Raw genomic sequence first — 22,437 nt, 5'->3', positions numbered from 1 at the left:
TAGCGGGGACAAGAATCACTGCTTAAGCGGCATTCTGGCCGGGCAGTCCGGGTTGTCTTCTGAGAAATGGGTGCATGCATGGTCACATTGCGAGGTTTAGGGAGCGTAATATCTAAATTTTTGTCAGGAGAGGCTCCCCTCCCTTTCTCTGGGAGACTTCTCACTTCTGGAGGGTTGGAGGGCGGGGGTGGGGGCGTGCGGGTTGTTAAGGTAGGGGTGATAGCAAGCAGGTGCTGGCCTCTCAGTGAGGCTGCCATGAGGCTGCCTGGATAAGGGTGCTCTAGTGAACTCCACCCCTGATGGTGAAGGCAGTTAGAGTCTGGCAGGGGTTAGCATGGCTCACCTCAGCCCCTTCTCTTCTGGCACTACCAGGCCTCTGTGGCTTCGGACATGACATGTAAAACAGCTGGAAAAGTGAGATTGGGCCTTAGTGAGCCAGGTACCTGATGTTCGTGTACCCCCAACCCACAGTGTGTGTGTGTGTGTGTGGGATCCTTGTTTGGCACTCAGCTGGTGTCCTGATGCCCTAGGAAGGCCTCCCGTGTTTCCTTTCCACGAACTGGGGTGATCAAAACTCCACTGTAGACAGAGCCTGGGAGGGGGAAAGATGAGAAACTCCCTTCTCTGCACTCCCTCCTCTCCAAACTCCTCCTCTCCAGATTCTTGAGCCTCAGAGCCTCCCACCTAGATCACTTATCCTGCCTGGGGGCCTGCCAGATACTCTCATCAGTGAGTCAGGACTCCACAATCCAGCTCCTCTCCCAGACCTGAGATTCCTGACACCAGCAGTTGGTGTGGCTTCGTCTCAAGCGTCATCGCTCCTTTTTGTCATCCGTGTCTCCATTCCTGGGCTCCGAGCCAGGCCATCATCCAGCACTAGGGCCTCTCCCTCTACCACAAATGACCGACCGTGGTGGGGTTTACAGAAGGGTTGCCCTCTTCGTACTACAGACTCACTTGAAACAGGCGCTTTTCTGGCTGGCTTCTGTTGCACACGTAGGCACTAATGTCCCCTCCCTGGCCTGGGGTTGCCAGACAGAAAGGGCATGCTGACTCAAAGCTAGCCCAAGCAGCCAGGTTCCGCCAGAAACGAGGTATGCCACACCCTGCTCCAAGTACTGACCTGTAGAATGGTACTCTCCGCCTCTGGACCTTCCCCCCTCCTTTCTCTCTTCCTCTCTCATGGGGTGAGAAGCCCTCCTTCTGTTCTTTGCAGCTAGTATGGAAGTATTGTCCACCTGACAGGGGAAGGCTCGGACATGTAAGGCCCAGCAAAAAACTTTGTACTAAAGGGCTGGCCTGAGCCTCTCTCTACCCTCAACTTCCAGGGGCAGCTGTGTGGGCCTCGTCCTGGCTGGGCATCTCACTTACCCTACTCAGAACCTTCACAAAACCTCCCGAGACCCTGGTGACTCACAGGGTGCAGTGGCAGACTTTCTCTGGAGCATGGAGCTTCTGAGACCTGTTCTGTCTGGGCAGAGTTCCAGGCTTTGTCCCACCCCTGAACCCTGGCTGTCCCAGTGTCAAGAGTCTGTGCAAAGGTGGGTGTGAGGGAGGGGCTTCTGAGGTGACTGTGCAGGGTGTGCAGGGGAAAGAGGACCAGGATTGGAGCCGGCACTGTCAGGAGTCTGTGAGCCCCCACACCACGCCTCACTTGGAAGGTGGGGCATGCACACATGTGCACTTTATCAGCACAAGAATGCTAAATTTCAGGATGGTCAGGCTCCAGGGCTGGCCTTGCTCAGCTCCATTTTTCCCCATGAAACTCAAACCAAGACTAGCCTGGGTGGGTGAGGCCAATGAGGTTTATTCAGTCCCCTCCCAAGTTCATAACCTAAGTCCCTGAGCATCAGGGTGACAGGGTTCTTCAAATCTGGGCTCTGCAGTTCCCTGATGTGAGGATCTGAGCAAGTCTCTTTGCCTCTCTACAGCTGGGGGCGACCATGGGTTCCGGGATAAACAGAAGCAGCAGAAGTCAAGCCAGTGGCACCAATGCTTGCCTGCCAAAGCACCTGAGCTAGAATTCTCTACATGAGCCACGGTCATTCTCTACATGGCCCTCTCTAACGTGTGCTGCTGGTCACAGAGGCTCTTGGTCTAAGAGCGCTCTCCTGCTGTCTGTGAAAGCAGGAGCTTCACCTGGGTTCCATGCAGAAGGTCCCCAACCAGGTCCAACCGCATCAATAAGAAACGGGAAGGTCACCTGTCCAAGGAGGTAGTGATGGCTACAGACCATACTGGGCTGACATCAGTCAGGGATGCAGGGATCTAGACGCCAGTGTGGGCCACAAGGTTGCTATCCTCCCAGTAACCACAGGACAGTACAGGGTTCTTGGGGTTTCTTTTTTTCTGAGACAGGGTTTCTCTGTATAACCCTGACTGTCCTCTGCAGCCCATGCTGACCTCAAACTCACAGAAATCCACCTGCCTCTGCTTCTATGTGCTGGGATAAAAGGGGTGCACCCCCATGCTCGGCCATTGAGGGTTTCTTTTCTGTGGTTGTATTTATTAGCATTCACAGGAAATGGAACTGAGCAGAGTTTAATGTGGACACTCACTGCTCACATCCCCCCACGCCAGTCACAAGGAGGTGGAACGCTTCATAGGTATTGGGGAGAGTGTCCTGTAGCTATCTCCTCTAAACTGAAAAATTCCCTATTGGAAGGAGAGGGAGGGCCTGAGGACTCAAGAAGCTAAGGAAACTTGCAAGGCTCAGGAAGTTACAATCTGCAAGGCCTCTTTGAGGCTTCCCTAATCAGGAAACAGACCTGTGGATGGAGACGAGGCTCCGGTGGAGCTGCCTGCATGTCCTTCAGGGGTTTTTAAGGGTGACTCTTTACACATCCTCATCCAAGCTAGGGTGGGCTTTACAGTGAGCCCATCACCTTTGACTCACCATCTGTGTGTTACCCCAGTAAGCTCACCACTTTACCACACTAGTCCTGAGTGGAGGCATTTCTTTCTTTCTCTTTTTCCTTTTCCTTTTTTTTTTGGTAAGATTTCTTTTAATGTGCATCAGTGTTTTTTCCTGCACGTATGTCTGTGTGAGGGTGTCACATCTTGGAGTTATGAACAGTTGTGAGCTGCCATGTGGGTGCTGGGAAGTGAACCAGGGTCCAGTGGTTTCAACGGCTGAGCCATCTCTCCAGTTCCTGGAATCAATTCTTTAGCCTGCCATTGGTGCCCTATCTGAGGTGACTAGAAGGTTGATAGGGTCTCCCCCAGAAAAATGTCACATGGCAGGGAGACACAGTCCACCTGAGCTGAAGAGAAGAATGTCCAATCTGAAGAAGGCACTGGAACCTCTGTCTGAAAACTGTTCTACTTGGCTTTGCCAATAAATATTTCTTAAAGAGATTCCTGCCATCAATCATGCATGCGGGGGTGAAAGGTGCCCCAGCCTGTCCATAGCAGGGCTCTCTACAAGGGAAAGGGGACAGAAGTCCAGCAAGTTTCCAAACCAGAGAGAAGGCTTGGAGACATGACAGAAGGTGCTGGAGAGACAGCTTGCTGGCTGAAAGGTTGAGAGCATGTGGTCCTCCTTCGGAGGACCTGGGTTCAGTTCCCAGAACCCACCTCAGGTAGCTCACAATGGCCTATGACTGTAGGATAATCCAAAGTCCTCTTCTGGCCTCTGCAGGCATCTGCGTAAACACAGCTCATGCAGACATTCACACACGACACATAAATAAAAATAACTGGTTTAAGTAGAGCCAACAGGATTGAGGGAGGGAGCTGTAAGGGAAACTGAGGACTCAAGGATGAGCGCAGGGCTTTGGGCAGGAATCTGGAAGAGAGAGCTGCCTTAGCATTTGGTTTGGATACCTTGGAGGCTTTCAGACTTCCAAGATAGGATGCCCAGTACAAGGCAGTTCAGCGGAAAGCTGTGGGGCTCATGATGAAAATCAAGATATGAGACAGCTCAGCCATTATTTGTGCAAACACGAGGACACAAGTTAAGACCCCAGGACCCGTGTAAAAAGGCCACATGTGGTAGCACATGATTGTAATCCAGTGCTGAGGAGGCAGAGATGGGACTCACTGCAAAGCAGCCTAGTCTGCTTGGAGAGTTCAGGCCAATGAGAGACCCTGTCTCAAGAAACACTGTGATCTCAGGCCAATGAGAGACCCTGTCTTCTCAGGATGGCGGTGCGCACCTTAAATCCAGCACTCAAGAGGCAGGGGCAGGGCAACTCATGAGATTGAGGCCAATATGGTCTACATGATGAGTTTCAGGTCTGCCAGGGCTGCATAGTAAGACACAATGATGTGGGATGCCCTTCTGTGAATATGTTTTATTACCATTGATTAATAAAAAAGCTGATTTGACCAATAGCCAGGCAGAATAGAGTCAGGTAAGAAATCCAAGCAAAGATAAAGGGAAAAACAAGGTAGAGTCTGGGAGATGCCAGAAGCTGCCAGAGAAGCAAGATGTGAGGTAACAAGCCACGAGCTTCGTGGTAAAATATAAAATAATAGAAATGGATTAATTTAACTTGTAAGAGTTAGTTAATAATAATCCTGAGCTAATAGGCCTAACAGTTTGCAATTAGTACTAAGCCTCGGAGTGGTTATTTGGGAACTGGTGGGTGGGAGAGAAACCTCTAGCTACAACACGATCTCCAACAAGCACACACATAAACAACAAGAAAACATGATAAATGACTCCTAAGGAACAAAAGCTGAACCTGACCTCTGGCCTCGACATACACGCATACACCTGCACACACACAAACACAGTAAGCAAAAAAATACCCAGAAGCATTCACATAGTGCTGGTGGGTGTCTACTGTGACGAGCCATGTGCTAGAATGGACACACTTTGGCGGAGGAATTCTAGCATGTTATCACACATAACTATCAGACAGTGGACAAAGTATGTACAAACATGGGCAAGGTTCCTCAGGATGACAGTGTTTACAGTGAAGTCAAAACCAAAACCAACCAAACAAACAAAACAGGCCCTGCAACTTGCTATAGAGTAAATGAAGAAAGGGCATTAACACATAGCATAGTATTTTGTTTTTTAAATAACAAAAAGTTACTTTACAGATAGATATCAGTGTTTGTATAAGCAGGAAAAAATAGCTATAGCAATATGGTAATATCCTAATCATGTAGGGAAAAGGGACTGACGATACTTTCACTAAATTATTAATTTATCCTTGGTCCTGGGGATCGAACCTAGGGTGTGGTGAATGTCGGGCAAGCCCTCTCCCACTGAACTGCATCCCCGGCATCACCACGGTTATTTTGAGACAGCATCTTGCTAGGTTGCCCGGGCTGACCTTGAGCTCTCCCTGAAGCCTAAGCAGACACTGAATTTGCAATCCTCCTGCTTCAGTTTCCTAAGTAGCTGGGATGTCAGGCCTACGCCACCAGGCCCAGCATTTTCTTTTCTTTGTACAGTTTGAGGTTTTGTTTTTGTGAATCCTGATAATAGAGAATATTTGAGATATGAAAGTTAAAAAAAATAATAAAAGAAGGTGTGCGAAACCAGACAAACAAGCCGCAGGCTACAGAAGAGACCACTGAGATGGACAGATGAGCTCACCGGGAATTCCGTTTGTGCCCTTGGGGTGGTGACGGGACTCTTCCAGAAACTGAACAGTACTGACTACTCTGCACGGCAGGGCCAGGAGTGGATGCAGTTCAGCCAGGCACTGAAACCCTAGAATAGAGGCAGGAGGCTGAAGAGGAGTGAAGAGGGGGAACAGAAAGCCAGGGGAGCCAGAGTGGCAGACAGGGAGCCGGTGGCAGAGCCATGTTAGGACTGCAATGGCCTTTGCCAACAGAGGGACTGGACATGGTGAGAGACACTGTCTCGGACAGGTCAGCTGAGAAGACTGCAGTAAGATGGGGCGTGCAAAGCAAAGAGGTGGGGAGTATTTCTGTGACAGGCTGAGACTCCCTGTGACCTTCTCTGAGGAAATCTGGATGGAGAGTGGAGAAACAAAATAATGGTAAAAATCAAGTGTCCTGCCTTCCTGTGAATCACGGGAGTACACCGGGAGCCTCCACAGCGGAGCAGTTGCTAAGGACAGGGCCGCCGTTCTGGAGAAACCTTCCCTTTACAGCAGGGCTGCACACTCGGGCCATGCATACCCTGCTACCATTCTGCAACTCTCCCATGCAAAGCACTAACCTGCACCTTGGGGAACCTGAAAATTGGACAGATGGCCTATTTGCCCATGTTCCTCCCATGTGCAAGCTGCCCTTACCACACATACCAGTCAGCACTAGAGCAGGGAGCTCAAGGGACCTTCCGTGGTCCTGGAAAAGGGCTTGGGATATCTGGGCAAATACTTCCAGGGTTCCAGGTGCCTGGAGGGCAGGCATGGGCATTTCGTCCACCTGGATGAGCTCTTTACCTGTAGGAAACAGTGTAGAAGGAAGAGACCAGAGCCTGGGCCTTTCAAACACACCCCTTGACACACACACTCTGCTTGACCTACTGTCTGGATTGAAAGGTCCCTTAAAGAACAGATGGGGAGTCACCCAAGGGTGGCGGAAATGTCTCAGCTCTGTGGGCGAACATCCTGGGACTCAACTCAGGAAGTGGGTTTGGGGTTGTAAAGCAAGCGCATTTGTACCTGAAGAGAAAGTGATTGTTTCGGCACCTGTGTTAGGCAAGGGTATCTGGAGGTACAGCACCACCAGCATAGGGTCCATACATACATGCAGGCAAAACACCCATACACATAAAATACATGATAATCTTTTTTTAAAAAAATTTTGAGAGAGGGTCTCACTACGCAGTCTTGCCTGGCATAAAACTTGCTATGTAGATCAGGTTGGCTTCAAACGCAGAGCTCTGCCCACCTCTGCCCCGAGCGCTGGGATTAAGGGTGTGGGCCATCACACCCAGCTAGATGTCACACCATGTAATGGCTGGGGTTCTCCAGAGGAATAGCATCAGCAGAATGAGCACAAATTACAAAGGAGGTTACTAGACTGGCTCACACACAGTGGCCGTCGGTGCCTGGTAGCTGCTTGGTCCTTTGGGCTGATGCCTCAGCAGCCCTAGCCTGGCAGTGAAGAACTGGAGGATTCTTGGAAAGCCGCAAAGCAGGTCTCTATAGTAACTTCCAAGATGGCCTGATTCTAAACACAAGCAAAAACAATCAATTGTTTTTTATTTTTTTTTATTTTTTTATTTTTATTTTATTTATTTATTTATTTATTTTGATTTTTCGAGACAGGGTTTCTCCGTAGCTTTTGGTTCCTGTCCTGGAACTAGCTCTTGTAGACCAGGCTGGCCTCGAACTCACAGAGATCCGCCTGCCTCTGCCTCCCGAGTGCTGGGATTAAAGGCGTGCGCCACCACCGCCCGGCTCAATTGTTTTTTAAGAACCAATATGTGTGAAGAACTTCTGAGCAAATAAAAGAACGGATGGAGGCACTTAGTAAGGAAGAAGGGTTTGCAGTCAGACCGGACGAATCCCTTTGTCCTTTAAATTCATAATAAGCTCACCTTAAGAAGGGCCATGCTGGCTGGGACTGAAGAGGTGGCCCAGCCTTTAAGAGCGCATATAGTGCTCTGGCAGAGGACCAGAGACCTAACGCTCTCTTCTGGTCTCCACGGGCAACTGAACTGAGAGAGAGAGAGAGAGAGAGAGAGAGAGAGAGAGAGAGAGAGAGAGAGAGAGGGAGGGAGGGAGGGAGGGAGACATAGAGAGAGAGAGAGAGAGAGAGAGAGAGAGAGAGAGAGAGAGAGAAAGAGAGAGAGAGAGAATATCTTTACCAAGAAAAAAAGCGTGCTAGCTTTTAGACGCAGTGGCACACAAGCGTCTCGGGAAGCTGAGGAGAAGGCGGGAGGATGGTGCCTTTGAGGCCAGCCTAGAATACCTATAACACGTTAGAAAGGCAAGTCTTTGCGATGACAACACGAATGACGTTTTACTAGAAAAACTAGACGGAAGGGGCGGAACCGGAAGCAGAAGTGGGACGCGAGTCTGCAGCGTCTCTGTTGCCATGGAGCCGGGGAGCTCAGAAGAGCCGCAATCTGCAGTTTCTCGGGTCGATGTGTCCCCAGAGACAGTGTGTACATCCACTCCGCACAGGGCCGACTCTAGCATCCCCAGCTGGCCCACCAGGAGGTCCTCTTTGCCGTCCTCGCTCGCCTTCACCGATGGTTTCCAGTACAGCTTCCCCACACGGTCACTCCGCGCTGGGTTCCAAGCGCTCCCGCCGCTCCCGGAGCCTCAGATGCTGCGTCTGCGCCCCGCCTCGCTGCGCTCGCAGGACATCTCACATCTGCTTGCCCGGGTCTTCCGAAACTTGTACACCGCCCAGGTGATCGGAGAGGACGTGAGTGACAGCTTGATCAAGGCCCGAGGCAGTGAGGATGCACGCCACGAGGAGTTCGTGGACCAGCTGCAGCAGGTATATAGCGGGTGCTGACTCTCCCTGGATGCTCTCAGGATGCAGCCGTGCCGCCCAAGTGAAGGATACTATCCAGACTTCACACGTACACATGTAAATCACATCTCCAGCGCCTTTCTCTGCACACATGCACGTCATATGTTGCAAATATAAATGAAACGACTGTAGCAGACAGCTTGGCAGCTTTTTCCATGGCAGTGATGAAAACCCAATCACCCTCCTCCCTTGGGATGGCTCTATCACTAACCACAATCGTGGCTGAGGTGTTCTTGCCTACATTTTGGATCTGTGGATCAGCGGTGTGGTTTCCTCCTCTGTACCCAGCTGACCTGGGTCCTGCTTGTTGAGCCTGCCTTCTCCGGCTCACTGCTGAGGCTTCCCTTCCCAACTCTCCCCTACCTAAGTCTCTCGGTCCTTTTTCTTTTCTGCTCCTTTCTGTCTCCTTCTCTTGCCTTTTACATGACATGCTCCCAGCTTCATTCATTCCTTGCCAAACACATTTATTAACTACCTACTGTGTGCCTTGCTCAGTTCTAGGCAGTGAGGATTCAGTAGCCCCGAGTCCAACACCAGTGGCTTACAGCTCGGAGGTAGAGTGCTTGCCTGTCTAAGGCGAGGCCCTCAACCCCCAGCAATGCAAACAAACAAACAAACAAACAAACAAAACTTTAAAAAATAAAATATAGAAGCTGGTAAGATGGCTCGGCAGCTAAAAGTGCTTGCTGCTAAGCTGTGACACCCTCCCCTGAATGTTACCCCCCCCCCCCCCCGGCCCGCACTGGCAAGATATTGACGGACTATCTTGGGCAGGTGATCATGGCAGAGTGAGGTCAGGAGTGAAATAGCCAACTTGTTCCATCTCATTCCATCCTTCCTGTGTTGTTTTGTTTGTTTGTTTCTACCCAGTCTTCTGTGGTTGTCCCTGAGCCTTGGAGAGAGAGAGAGGACTAGAGAGTTCCCGATGTTGGCTCGCGGTTCAGCAGTCCTGATTCCCCATCCTTTGATCAGTTATGGAGCTCCGCAGTTACTACAGAGACGAGCCCTGATCTGGTTGTTGAAAGCATTGGGCTATCTTGATCTGAGGGCTCCACACAGTCTTGCTGGCTGTTGGTCTCTATAGAAACCGTGTGGTGATGAAGCATCTGCTTGAAACACACGCCTCGCTTGAATCCTGCCCCCACTGCATAGACTTGTATGACTTCGGGCGGTTTTTGTTTGTTTGTTTTTTACTTCCACTTGCCTCAGCGGTTTCCCTCTGTAAGAGGAGGGGAGGGTAATGCTGGGATTGGTGGAACACACCTTTAATCCCAGCTCTTGGGAGGCAAAAGCAGGTGGACCTCTGTGAATTTAAGGCCAACCTGGTCTACATAGTGAATTCCAGATTCCAGTCCATATCCAGGGCTGCATAATAAGACCAAAACAGAAGCAAACAGAAAAACATAACAACAAAACAAAAGTTAATAATGACAAAATCTACCCTGGATTCTTTTGAGGATTAGGCCAGTCGGTTCAGATTGATTAACTGGCGGGTTTGGGTGGGATCTTAGCTCTTACACCTGAGAATTCGCATCTGGGCTTTCTGGAACAGCCAAGTAATGGGACACCCGACTTAAGCACAGTACTTCAGGTTCAAGGCTGCCCTGGCTACTGCTTTCCCAAGAAGATAGCCACCACCTCCTATCCTCTGTTGTATACCCATTCTTCCACCTTCAAAGAATGGCTCGAGCTGGGAAGGTGGATCAAGGCATTTGCTGCCAAGCCGACAACCCAAGTTTTCTTCCCCAGGATCCACACTGCAGAAGAGGAGAACTGGCTTCCACAAAGTGTCCTCTGGCATCCACACGCAAGCTCACAGAAGCTTCTGTGTGCCCACCAATAGAAAGCAAATGGGAAACAAATCAGAATGACCAAATAAACACCTTTGAGCTCTAGAAAAGCAGTGAGGATTACTCTCCCTATATGCTACTGTCTTAGTATTCCCCACTCCTGTGAATACTTTCCTTCCACTTGCAAGAATATGGGTAAGAAGCCTGGAGGGTTAGCTTGTCAATGTAACTAGTCTTGAAGTTGAAGCAAATGTTGGGGTAACCAAATTGGACTCTCTCGATGCAGATGCTGTGGCAGAATTTGGGGTGTACTAGAGTTAAAAAAAAAACAAGATTAAGTTGCAGAACGTAGACTGAGATAGAGGCCCAGTAACTTGGAAAAGTCAGTAGGTCGGGTCTGGAGAGAAGGTTCAGTGGGTGAGAACTTGTGGCACAGTTCAGATCCCAGCACCCACATAAAACACTGGGCATGGCTGAGTGCCTGCCTGTAACCCCAACACTGTCTAGGGTGAAGGTAGGGGAGGATCACTGGGAATGTCCATCAAGTTTGCATCCAAGTTCACTGGGGGGACCCTGTCTCCATAGAGTACAGTGAAGGGCAATTAACAGAACACCTAATATCTCCCTCTGGCCTCTGCATATGTGTGCATGCACACATATAAACACACAACATTTAAAATGTTTCTTTTACTTTTATGTACATGTATGTATGTGTGTCTATGTGTGTGTGAACATGCGGAGTTGGGGCAGAAGAGGGTGACAGATTCCCTTGAGCTGGAGTGGCAGGCAGTTCTGAGCTCACTTGTGCGGGCGCTGGGAACTGAACTCAGGTCCTCTAGAAGGTCAGCTGCTAACAGCAGAACCATCTCTGCAGCCTCCACCATCCCCTATCGCCCCCACACCCTGTCAAAGAACGCAACAACTTTCCCTGGGTACCATACCACATGACCATGTTTCTCTTAGGGTCAGAATAGCCACGGTTTTATGTACACTAGATGTGGATGCTCTAAGAAAGATGCCATCTCAGGTGAGTCCTTTCCAACGGCTTAAGCAGACATAAGAGGCTGGCGGCTGGAGGCTGTCCACCGGCTGTGCGTGATGGGTCAGAGAGCAGGGCCTTTCCTGAATCGAGACTTGGGTGGCCTCACGTTGGTGTACCAAAATGGGTCTGCATTTCACCATATGGGCAGCGGCTCTCTATTATGAAACCCAGGAGGCAGTGCCAAGCTTGACTCTGACTGACCACACTAGGAAACTGTCCTTTTCTTGTGTTGACCTTGGATTTGACATCCAGTAGGCTGGACCAGAGGGTTTCACTAGTTCTGGAGCTCTCCTGTGCTCGGCTGAAAGCCCTGGTGCGGAAGGGCATAGGGTAGCACCCCTGGTGCAGAAGGGCATAGGGTAGCACCCCTGGTGCGGAAGGGCATAGGGTAGCACCACGATATGGGCTCTCATCAGATCTCTGTGCATTCGAATGCCCACTCGCCAGGTTCGAGCCATCTATAAACAGCGTCTGGATGAAGTTACCATGTTGGAGAAACATATCATCCAGGCCCGTGCACGGGATCTTGCAGAAACAGAGCATGCCACCAAACAGACCCAACTACATGTCCTGGAGACCCCTGTCAAGCTACCCCCAGGTAGGTGCCCCTACTTCCCCAGCTGTCGGTGCTGAACTGCCTGCTCGTCTCCGAACATCGAGAGAGCGAGTTGCAGATGTGATAGCTGATCTTTACAGAACACTCCAGTGTGTTTGGTCTCTCCAAAAGCGCAGGGCTCCACCTGGGTGGCATTTAACTCTCCAAGTCAGGGACTTGACATTGGCATGACTCTCGAAGCAGGGGTCCCACTTAGATCCCACCAGTCCGCTCACCATGGCTTCCTCTCTTCTGACCTTTCATGCCAGGTTCTCCCGGTAGGCTGGGCTGGCTGGCCAGTGACCCCAGGAATTTGCCTGTCTCTGCCTCCCAAGCACCAGGATTACAATTGTACATCACCACAGAAGCCTAGTTATGATCAGACATCGCCCACTCTGATTTCTCCTTCCCCTGCTAGTAATGTGTTTTCTTTTATTTCAAAAGTGGGAGAGAAAAGAAAAAACCTAGGCCGTCTTTCCAGACATCATCTGGTCCCTGCATCTCAGGGCAGGGTAGCCAACCCCAGGATGTCTTTCCCCATTTAGTTAACTGGTGATGGAGACATCCTGGAAGGAGAGCCTCAAGTAGCTCGCTGGGTGGTGGTGGCACACACCTTTAATCCCAGCATTTGGGAGGCAAGGGGCAAGTGGATGGATCTCTGAGAGTCAAGGCCAGTCTGGTCTACAGAGTGAGTTCCAGGACAGCCAGGTCTACACAGAGAAACCCTGTCTTGAAAACAAAAACAGAACCCAACAACAACAACAACAAAAGCAAGCAAACAAACAAACAAAAAAGCTGTGTGGTGGTGGCGGTGCACACCTTTAATCCCAGCACTCATGAGGCAGAGGCAGGTGGATCTCTGTGAGTTAGAGGCCAGCCTGGTATACAGAGTGAGTTCCAGGACAGCCACGGCTATACAGAGAAACCCTGTCTGGAAACCAAAACAAACAAACCAACAAGAAGCAGTAGCTTACAGGTGATTTGTTGGCTATCGGTTTGTTTTGTTTACTTGTTGATTGATTTTTAATTATTTACACATGAGTGTCTGTGTGGGTATAAACACGTGAGTGCAGACACCTTCAGGGCCAGAAAAGAGTGTCCTGATCCCCAGCAGCTGGAGTGTCAGGCAGTGTGTGGGCCACCAGATGCAACCCTCTGCAGGAGCTGCAAGCCCCCTCAGCCACGCCCCGTCTCCAGCCTTGGCTGTTGGTTTTGGATCTGCCTTCAGATGACTTATTGAGAAACTTCTGCTTCCCCTGGCCTCCTCTTCCTTAGCCTGTAATACCCTGTACGCCATCCTTTCTGTCTGCTTCTGCTTCAGGCTCTGGTGGTTAACTTTAGGTCAAATCTTGAGATCCTTGTCAGCACCCATGAGGGTAGAAGCAGGTATTCCTTCTTCACTGGGTGCTGGGGACGGGCCCCAGGGCTTTATGCATGCTAGGCCATTACTCCACCCACTGAGCTACATCCCCAGCCCCTAAAGGAACGTGTAATATAGCACAGGAAGGCTCCACCCACATCTAGCATTAGACTTGTTTAAGTATAGACTAGTGCCGAGGGTGAACTCTCCCTGAAGATGTGGACTTGGTGTGATGACGCTAGACCAATGTAAGCTCATCGTGCGTAGAAGTGTGCTGTCCTGTGGATGCCAGCACTGGGGAAAGCTGTGCACGCACGGGGCAGAGGGACATGGGAACCGTCAGGCCTTCTCTAGCTACTCTACCGTACAAATCTGGCAGGATGGCTCAGCGGGTAAAGGCACTTGCTAGAGTTCAATCCTCGGAACCTGTGTGATAGAAGCAGAACAGCGGGTGCCTGCCGCTTGTCCTCAGACCTCCGCACAGGCGCCGTGGCACCTACCTGCGCTCCTCCAACACACAACAAACAAACCAGTGTAGCCAAATTACAGTGCAAGTTCTTTGTAACAAAAACCCTTCTCTCATTCCCAGAGAGATATGGCATCTCCCCCACACCGCTTGCCATCCATTTCTAGTTAATGTTTCTAGACACTAGTGCTATAATTTATATATGAGTAAATTACACATGTGTGTGCTTTCTCTATTTCTTGACTCAACCACAAACGCCGACTCCCACTCCGTGAGATGACTTTCTCTGGTGTGTCACCAGGTCAGTGGCAGTCAGCTGACACCGTGTTTATTGCTTGCTATAGACTGGGCCCAGCTGTTCTCCGTGTGGCTTTTCTGCTGGTGTCTGAGATGAAGGCGCAAGGAAGATCTTCTCTGTTGATGGCCAGAGCTCACCGTGCAAGCACATCTCGAGCTCTTACCGCCATCAGAGCCACAGCTGGAGAGGCAGGAAGCATAGGGAACACCTAGCCATTCAGAACTCTTGCTCAGGGTGAGCGCTTCCACCTTCTTCAAGCTGCACTGTACACCCCACTTCGAACAGTGCAATAAGTTGTCCCCACAACAATAATTCCCCACTGCCACATGTGTCTTGGAACATGTCCAAGAACGAAAGGCTACCTGTGACAGTATTGGGTGCATGTGCAGTAAGGCTAATTGTCCTCGGAGCGAAATTTCCCATGGGCCATCTTGCTCATATGCATAGTTAGGCATACATATGCTAAAAATCAGACACATCGCGGGAAAGGACATGCACAGTGAAGAAAAGCTTCCATAATCCAAGTCTATCAATGAAAACAGACCCACTCACAGGACACCTGCTAGCCACCAACACGTCCTCCTGGACTTCATGAAAAGAAGCCCAAAACAATACCAAGCCGCTTGGGCACTCTAGCTCAAGTAGCCCTGTGTGTGCGTCCTGTACTGTCTCTTTAAATAAAACTTGCTGCTTTGCTACTTATGTGTGCTTTTCCAGTTCTTTTCCAACAACCCGGAAACACCTGGTGAAGGCTGGCACCATCGGCAACACTGTCTCTAGTGACATTGCAAAGAGCAGGCATACACGGAAGGGTGAAGGACTGACGTTGACGATAATTTGTCTTACGTCATCAGGGACTCCATGTGGAGTAGTTTACCTCAATAACCCCCTGCACAGCTTTGCCCAGTTGTTGACCTGGACTGAGTGGCTGAGAAACCTTCGATTGTTATTTCTTAAATCTCAATTTCATCATCACAGCTCTAAGAATTTGATGGGGAAGTGGAGGTGTGGACCCCAGAGGCTTGGGTTCGGCTGCTTCTCCCTGGGTCTGGCCTAAACGCCTTTGTCCCGTCCCCTTCTCTGCAGTGAAGACGGTCTTCCGGTGGTGTGTAGACAGCGAGCTGCTGCAGAAACATCGCTTAATCAGCGTAGAGGACTACTACAATGACCCCGTGCCTTTCTGCTCAGCACCCAAAGGTATCTGTCCTCAAACACCGCTGTAGGGGGCAGGGGCATGCCGCGGTGGCTGCAGGGGCATCCCGGGGGACCTACAGGGGCATCCCGCGGTGGCTGCAGGGGCATCCCACGGTAGCTGTAGGGGCATCCTGCGGTAGCTGCAGGGGCATCCCGGGGGAGCTGCAGGGGCATCCCGCGGTGGCTGCAGGGGCATCCCGCGGTGGCTGCAGGGGCATCCCGCGGTGGCTGCAGGGGCATCCCGCGGTAGCTGCAGGGGCATCCCGCTGTGGCTGCAGGGGCATCCCGCGGTAGCTGCAGGGGCATCCCGCAGGAGCTGCAGGGGCATCCCACGATAGCTACAGGGGCATCCCGGGGGAGCTGCAGGGGCATCCCGCGGTAGCTGTAGGGGCATCCTGCGGTAGCTGCAGGGGCATCCCGCTGTGGCTGCAGGGGCATCCCACGGTAGCTGCAGGGGCATCCCACGGTAGCTACAGGGGCATGCCGTGGTGGCTGCAGGGGCATCCCGGGGGACCTACAGGGGCATCCCGCGGTGGCTGCAGGGGCATCCCACGGTAGCTGCAGGGGCATCCCGCGGTAGCTGCAGGGGCATCCCGCAGGAGCTGCAGGGGCATCCCATGGTAGCAGACCCACCTCATCCACCCTTGCTGCTATTTCCTCATGACTGGCTTTCCCTTCTTTCCTTTAGTTGTTTAGCATGTTGGACTGGTCTCGTCTGAGTTGTCTCTTCTTCACTAGCTCAGTGCTTTCAAGGCGAAAGTCACATCTCCCCCACACGGGATTTGATGCCCTTGTTGGCTGCCCAGCACCTAGAAATCCAAAAATGTTTAGGTGTAGTTGAATGCATCAGCAAGGGGTAGGGTCTGGAGACTCAGGTAAATGAATGATCGAATTCCTGATGCAGGCTGAGTGAACCAGGGTCTCCCCCACTCAGGAAAAAAAGAGTAGCTTTTTCAAATATTAAGAATACAAAGGATGGGCTAGGGGACAATGAGGGAGGGGAAGACGTGGGGGGGGGGGGGCTGTGATGCTGGGCCAGCTTCCTCTAATCAGAAGGCAAGACCTGAGAGTAAACAGGCCTCCACAAGGAGACAGATTTTGTAAGAGTCACCATGAATCCTTTGTGCCAGCATCAGCCCCGTTTAACCGTGCCAGGCTGGAAAGGCAAGCTCCCAGCAGCCCCAGGGACGGGGACACTGCGGTAATCTGTTTGGAGCTTTGCAGCTGCCCCTGTTTGGGGTGGGAAGATTCAGGTCCAGGGACCCGAGGGTGGCAGTATGAACAAGAGAACACAGAGAGAAAGACAGAACACAGCGGCAGAATCAGCGTTTTATAGTTGGGCACTCCCCACCTGTCAGGTAAATAAGGATGACACTCGCTCCTTAGTGTGTGTTGTGTAAAATGTGTGATGGGGTGTTTTGTTACACCCTCGCTAGCCACAGAGGTCTTCCTCCAGCCTTGGGGGGCAGGATCTTAGAGATATAAAAATTAACATGATGCTGGTTCCTCACGTGAGGCTTTGGAAGAGCTGCTCACACTTGGGGTACGTGTTTAGTAATGGTCTGCTTGCTTCTGTTAATTAACCATGCTGGAAAACGGAAAGATATTTTAACCTCTAGCCCTTTCTCAAATGTGTGGAATAAGTACCAGGAACTACTCATACGCTGAATCATAACATTTGGTATTGTGAACATGAACACTTAGAAGAGAATAAGACCTGACGGTGGCTCTGGTTTTATGGGATCTCCTTAGAAGCATCCACTTCCTTGCTGTGGTATAGCTAACATGTGTGTTTCCTTGGGGCCATAGGCACCTCCATCCCTGGATGTTCAAAACTGACATTTAGCTGTGAGAAGCGTTTGATGCTAAAGGCCAAGCCGGACAGGAAGGCTGAAGAGTCCTGCAGGAAGCTTGTTGAATTTGATGAGTTTGAGTATACCACAGACAGCTTGACCTCAGTGTCCAAGGCCAGACAAAGGCCCAAAGACACTGTCAAGGTCAGACCCGAACGGTGTAGGACACCAGGTGCAGGGAGGTGGTGGAAAGGGAGGTGGCAGAAAGGGAGTCAGCCCATGAGCGCAGCAGAGTGAGCACTGGTTGGCTGTCCCTTTGCTGTCCCCTTGCCTGATAGTAACTGTACTTTCATGGGCTTTGAAGAAGGCCAGCACACCACAGAACAAGAAGTGGAGGAAACACCTCCGGGTGCCACAGAGGGACCTGGAGAGACTGCTGCTCGCCAGGATGGAGAATCGGAATCATTTCCTAAAAAACCCAAGGTTTTTCCCGCCTAACACACCGCATGGAGGCAAGTCTCTAATCGTCTCTTCAAGGAGGCCAGCGAGAAGAGGAGGCTCCCAGAGTGCGGAGCCGGAATGGAGGTGTGTTCTTCTCTTAGAGTCCAAGGGACTTTGACCCATAGAGTGAGGTGTTAAGGTTCTGTGTCGGTCTAAGGAGGTCCCTAGAATTTGAAAAGTCAAGCCAGTGTCTCCGGAACGCACGCCTTCAGGGTAATCCACAGGTATGGCCTTTGACCCCCAGAGGCCCAGGCTTGTGGCTTTCTCACCTATCAAGAGTCAGAAATAGAGGACTAGAGCCCTCGGCTGCTGTGGGCTTCTTATGTGCACCAGAATGAACTGGGCCGGGAGTCCGTAGTCATGTGACCTTTCCACAGTGCATTGGTTACTTTTATCGTCACTGTGATGAAATACCTAACAAAAACAACATGGGAAAGGAAGGTTGATTTTGTCTCCGGGTTCAGAGCGTTGAGTCCGTCATGGCCAGGAGGATGTGGTAGACCAGAGCAGTTCACTTTGTGGTCACTAGGCATGGGGAAAGAGGTTGTTCGGCCGGCTTCCCGCTTTGGCCCTTTTCTTTCCGCTTTAGTGCCCCAGCCTGTGGGACGATAGTGCCCACATTCACCATGAGTCTCTCCTCTTCAGCTGATCCTCTCAGGTGGTTGAGAGCTGACGATGTGGGTACAGGAAACCAAGCCTGGGCCCTCTACAAGAGCAGGATGTGCTCTTAGCTGCTGAGCGATTGCCAGCCCTAAAATATGCTATAACCTGCTTAGTAAACACCAGCCAGCAAACCCGGGGAACAGCTCGTGTACACCTTTGACCTTTGGTGGTGTAGATGAGTTATTTCTTTACTTCTGGCTTTTTTGAGACAGGGAGTGGAGTAACTGAGGCTGGCCTTGCATTTCTGGGGTGCTGGGATTATGGAGCTGGGATTATGGGAGCGTGCCGCCACCCCCCCCCCCCCCATGAATGGATCAGGCACTGCTTTGTGCGGGTCAGACAGATACTCACGGCCTTTCTTCCCCCTCATTCACTCCCACAGCTGTGCGGACACCCCTGTGTTTCTGGCTAAACCGTCAGTTGGATTTTTCACAGACTATGAGATTGGACCAGTTTACGAGGTAGCAATCTTGCTTTCCGTGGCGGAATTTCTGAGCCATACACTAGAACTGGGGAAAGACTAATGCCCATGCTGTCGCCCAGCCTCAGCAGCTGGTCGCTGTCAGTCTCCTCTGCGGTGTCTCCTCTGGATTATGTTCAGGGAGACGTACACAGCACATCGTTAATTATCCCTAGCACACAGGACCTTAAAAATAAGTGATAAACTGGGTGAGGCGGTGTACTCCTATCATCCCCGTTCTTGGGAGGGGGAGGGGAGAGTCCCATGCCACCCCAGCTACATGGGATATCAGATGCCAGGCTAGGCTACGTGAGACCTTGTCTTCAAGAACAAAACAGGCCTGAGAGATGATCAGCAGTTAAGACCACTAAAGATCTTCCAGAGGACCTACGATCAAATCCCAGACTCTAGGTAGCTCACACTGCCTGGATCTAGCTCCGAGGGATCCTAATGTCTCTGACCTCCACAGATGCCCACACTCACATGTGCATACCCACACATAGACACATGCACAATACACATAATTAAAAATATGTCCTAAAAACAATATATGATTTTCTATGTATATGTGAATGAGGATAGCATGTCTTATAGCGGCAGGCATTTATAAATAAGGAAAGAGGGGAGGCAAGAATGAATATGTTGATGCTGGATTGTGGTGGAGATACAAACATGGATTTATGGTGTAAAAATAGTGTGTAGAGCCGGGCTATGGTGGCGCACGCCTTTAATTCCAGCCCTCGGGAGGCAGAGGCAGGTGGATCTCTGTGAGTTCGAGGCCAACCTGGTCTACAAGAGCTAGTTCCAGGAAGCTACAGAGAAACCCTGTCTCAATAGTGTGCAGGCTGGGAAATGACTCGGTGGGTAAGGCGCTGGCTGTGCAAGCGTGAGAACTGGCGTCTGGATCGTCAGCACCTGTGTGAGCAGCAGGCGTAGTGGCGCAGGTTGCCTGCTTGCTTTCGTCTAACAGGCTTCTTTCCTCTACCATTCACGATCCCCTGCCTAGGGAATGGTGCCACCCAATAAGCCAGGTCTCCCTTCATCAACTAACAATAAAGACAGTCCCCCAAAGTCAGCCCACCGGCCAATGGGATCTAAATAAGCCCGCACTAAGACCCTTCCCAGGTCATCTTAGGTTGTGTCAGGTTGTCATTTGAAAAGAACCACCACAGCAGGTTATGTGGAAACACTGTGCTGTTTCATCTAAAGGGACTTAAATGACAGATCTGGGTTCCTGCTGGGTTCTTAGCCAATCAGAAGCCCCTTGAGCCTTGACAGTCAGGACAGCTGCAGCCACCACTTTAAATATCAGGAAGACATGTTGCATTGGCTCTGGTTCTCATTTGACTTTGTGTTTTAACTGGGGAAGGAAGGCTTTAAAAACCTTCCTCAGACAGGGTCTTACTCTGGTCTACAACTCACTACATAGCCCAGGCTGGCCCAAAACTCACTGCAATCCTTTGGCCTTGGCCTCTCAAGTGCTGGAAATACAAGTGTATGCCACCATACCTGGCTTTGTATTTTAATTTTACTATGCAATTGTCCCCAAATAAAAGTAATAGACGAGTAAAACGAATCCCTCATGTACCTGTCACCCTACGTCAGAAATTACCAACATGTGACCCCTCTTCCTTCCCAATACCATTGGAATCCGGATGGTGAGATGGCTCAGCGGATAAAGGCGCTGGCCACCAAACCTGGTAGCCTGAGTTCTATAACAGAAGCCATGCGGTAGGGGGGAACTGCCTCTCACAAGTTGTCCTCTGACCTCCTAAGAAGCATGTGCACATACACGTGTGTGCACACGCGCGCACGCACACACACACACACACACACACACACAGAGAGAGAGAGAGAGAGAGAAAGTCACTTAGTCCTGACCTCATTGAATGACCCAAGGGATTTCCCCCTACCTTTGCACAGATGGTGATCGCTCTCCAGAACACCACTGCGACCAGCCGATACCTGCGCGTCCTCCCACCGTCCTCACCGTACTTTGCTCTGGGGCTTGGTAAGCTCATTCACTACAGTATTACTACAGCAGCGCTCTTGACAGCCTCAAGACAATGTGCAGGACTGGACACTGGTCTCCGAGGAGCTGGCTCTTAGGCCCTGGCCTGAGCTCTGTCCATGCCTTCTTCAGCAGTCCCTGGGGCCCCTCAGGCTCAGCCCACAGCCTGCCACTCTCTCACCTCAGGGTCCCAGAGTCACTCCCCTCAGTGCGCTGGGTCCACCAGATCCCCACCCTTCATACTGTGGCTACCCTCCATCAGGTCCTTTTAGTGCTCGCATCACCATGGCAACCTTCCAGCCAGCCACCCAGCTTAGATGTCTGCTGGGTCTCAAGGTCTTGGTCAGGTGTGGTGGCTCCCACTCGTATCCCCAGAACTTGGAAGGCTGAGGGACGAGGGTACAAACGTGAAGCCGCACGAGCAAAGAGTGAGAAAATGTCCAGCCAAGAAGAAAACCAAACAAAACCCTCTGACCGCTCAAACGCGTAAATCTCAAGGAGCTCTCTGCTGCCCACAAGATAATCCCTCTGCCATAGAGCCAGACTCATCCATCTCAATAGGTCATCTCCCTCCCCCTTGGGCCTCGATACTGTTACCTTAGTGCCTAGGCAGCTCTGCCACTGACCTGGCCCAGCTGTGGTCGGTGTCTGCCACGTGACTTTCCCTGGGAAGATACGAGCCGACATCTCTTCACCCCAGAGGGCCCCAGTGAGAGAGTCAAGGGACCATTCCCACCAAGCTGAACTTGGCGAACCATTGAGTTCCCTGGGGATGCAGAATCACAAATGAAGAGTAACTTACAAGCGCTTGTAGGTGACCGGAAGGCAGCTGTGTCACCAAGAGTGCCATTCCAGTGCAAGTGACCACACAAAAGCTGTGTCCCTGGAGCTCAGTGCCCAGCTGGCAGGCAGCTCCACAGAGCGACTGCTCCCTGATTATCTAACCTCATGGAGGGGCCCCCTAAGCCTTGTAGCTTGTGCTGGGTTCCCCAGTCTCAGGGAGCACCTTCTTCCTCCAGAGCGAATACTCAACAGGACAGAAATACGAATGCTATAATTTCTGAAGTGGATCAGCCTGGGCCCTGGTGGGCAGCTAGTCCATCATCCTCACTCGCCACTTTTATTGTACACAGGGATGTTCCCAGGAAAAGGCGGAATGGTGGCGCCGGGGATGACTTGCCAGTATGTTGTCCAGTTTATTCCAGACTGTCTCGGGGATTTTGATGATTTCATCTTGGTCGAGACCCAGTCTGCCCACACACTGGTGATCCCCCTGCAGGCCCGGAGGCCGCCCCCAGTGCTGACCTGTGAGTGTATGCATTGCACTTTCAGCGGGATTAGATTAGGGTTGGGGAGCCCCTGTTAGGGCAGACTGAACCAGAGGACTTCCCGGAAAGGGCACAGACCTTGTATCTCTTGGGTAGAGGCTTCAAGTCCCGAAAGGAGCCTTCTAGCAGTTTCCACGCCTTCATTTTCCTGTCTGCAGGGGTTCCTTCTGTGATGTGGTAGGGGAGGGTGGAAGTCTCTGTAGGTGTTGACCCTGAGGCTGGGGAGCCAGGAGGCTGGCTTCCTTAGGAACACCAGCTTCAGTTGGTCCCTCTCAGGCATGAGCCCCTTCAGCTGGAACTCAACTTTCCCTGATTTGTTCTACAGTGCCCAAGACCCTGTTGGGGGCTCACACAAGATTATGACTATGTGACCTGGCAGCACCCTGGACAGATCCTGAGGGATGGCGGGGGGGGGGGGGGGGAGCGGTCAGGGCTTGCCGTACTTATCCTTCTTTCTCAGTATGGGGGTACTCTGATCTCTGTCTGCACCTCAGAAGAACAATGGCAGCAGGGCC

At 51.3% G+C, this 22,437-nt stretch overlaps 1 protein-coding gene across 1 annotated transcript in view; it reads left to right on the top strand.

Moving 5' to 3' along the window:
- Window positions 1–7,963: 7,963 nt before the first annotated feature.
- Dlec1 (DLEC1 cilia and flagella associated protein) overlaps window positions 7,964–22,437 on the top strand; it is a 52,995-nt gene continuing 38,521 nt past the window's right edge. The window contains exons 1-8 of the mRNA XM_041677386.1: window positions 7,964–8,385; window positions 11,701–11,851; window positions 15,059–15,169; window positions 16,976–17,163; window positions 17,324–17,544; window positions 18,506–18,584; window positions 20,507–20,594; window positions 21,728–21,901. Of these exons, the coding sequence (XP_041533320.1) occupies window positions 7,975–8,385; window positions 11,701–11,851; window positions 15,059–15,169; window positions 16,976–17,163; window positions 17,324–17,544; window positions 18,506–18,584; window positions 20,507–20,594; window positions 21,728–21,901 (1,423 nt within the window). The 5' untranslated portion in view covers window positions 7,964–7,974. The remainder of the gene's footprint in view (window positions 8,386–11,700; window positions 11,852–15,058; window positions 15,170–16,975; window positions 17,164–17,323; window positions 17,545–18,505; window positions 18,585–20,506; window positions 20,595–21,727; window positions 21,902–22,437) is intronic.

This window comes from Microtus oregoni, unplaced genomic scaffold (genome assembly GCF_018167655.1).
Source record: "Microtus oregoni isolate MIOR12 unplaced genomic scaffold, Mior012 000028F_ref0000031, whole genome shotgun sequence".
Classification (NCBI taxonomy): Eukaryota; Metazoa; Chordata; class Mammalia; order Rodentia; family Cricetidae; genus Microtus; species Microtus oregoni.
Note: the sequence above shows the minus strand (reverse complement) of the source record. Positions and strands in the feature narration are given on the sequence as shown.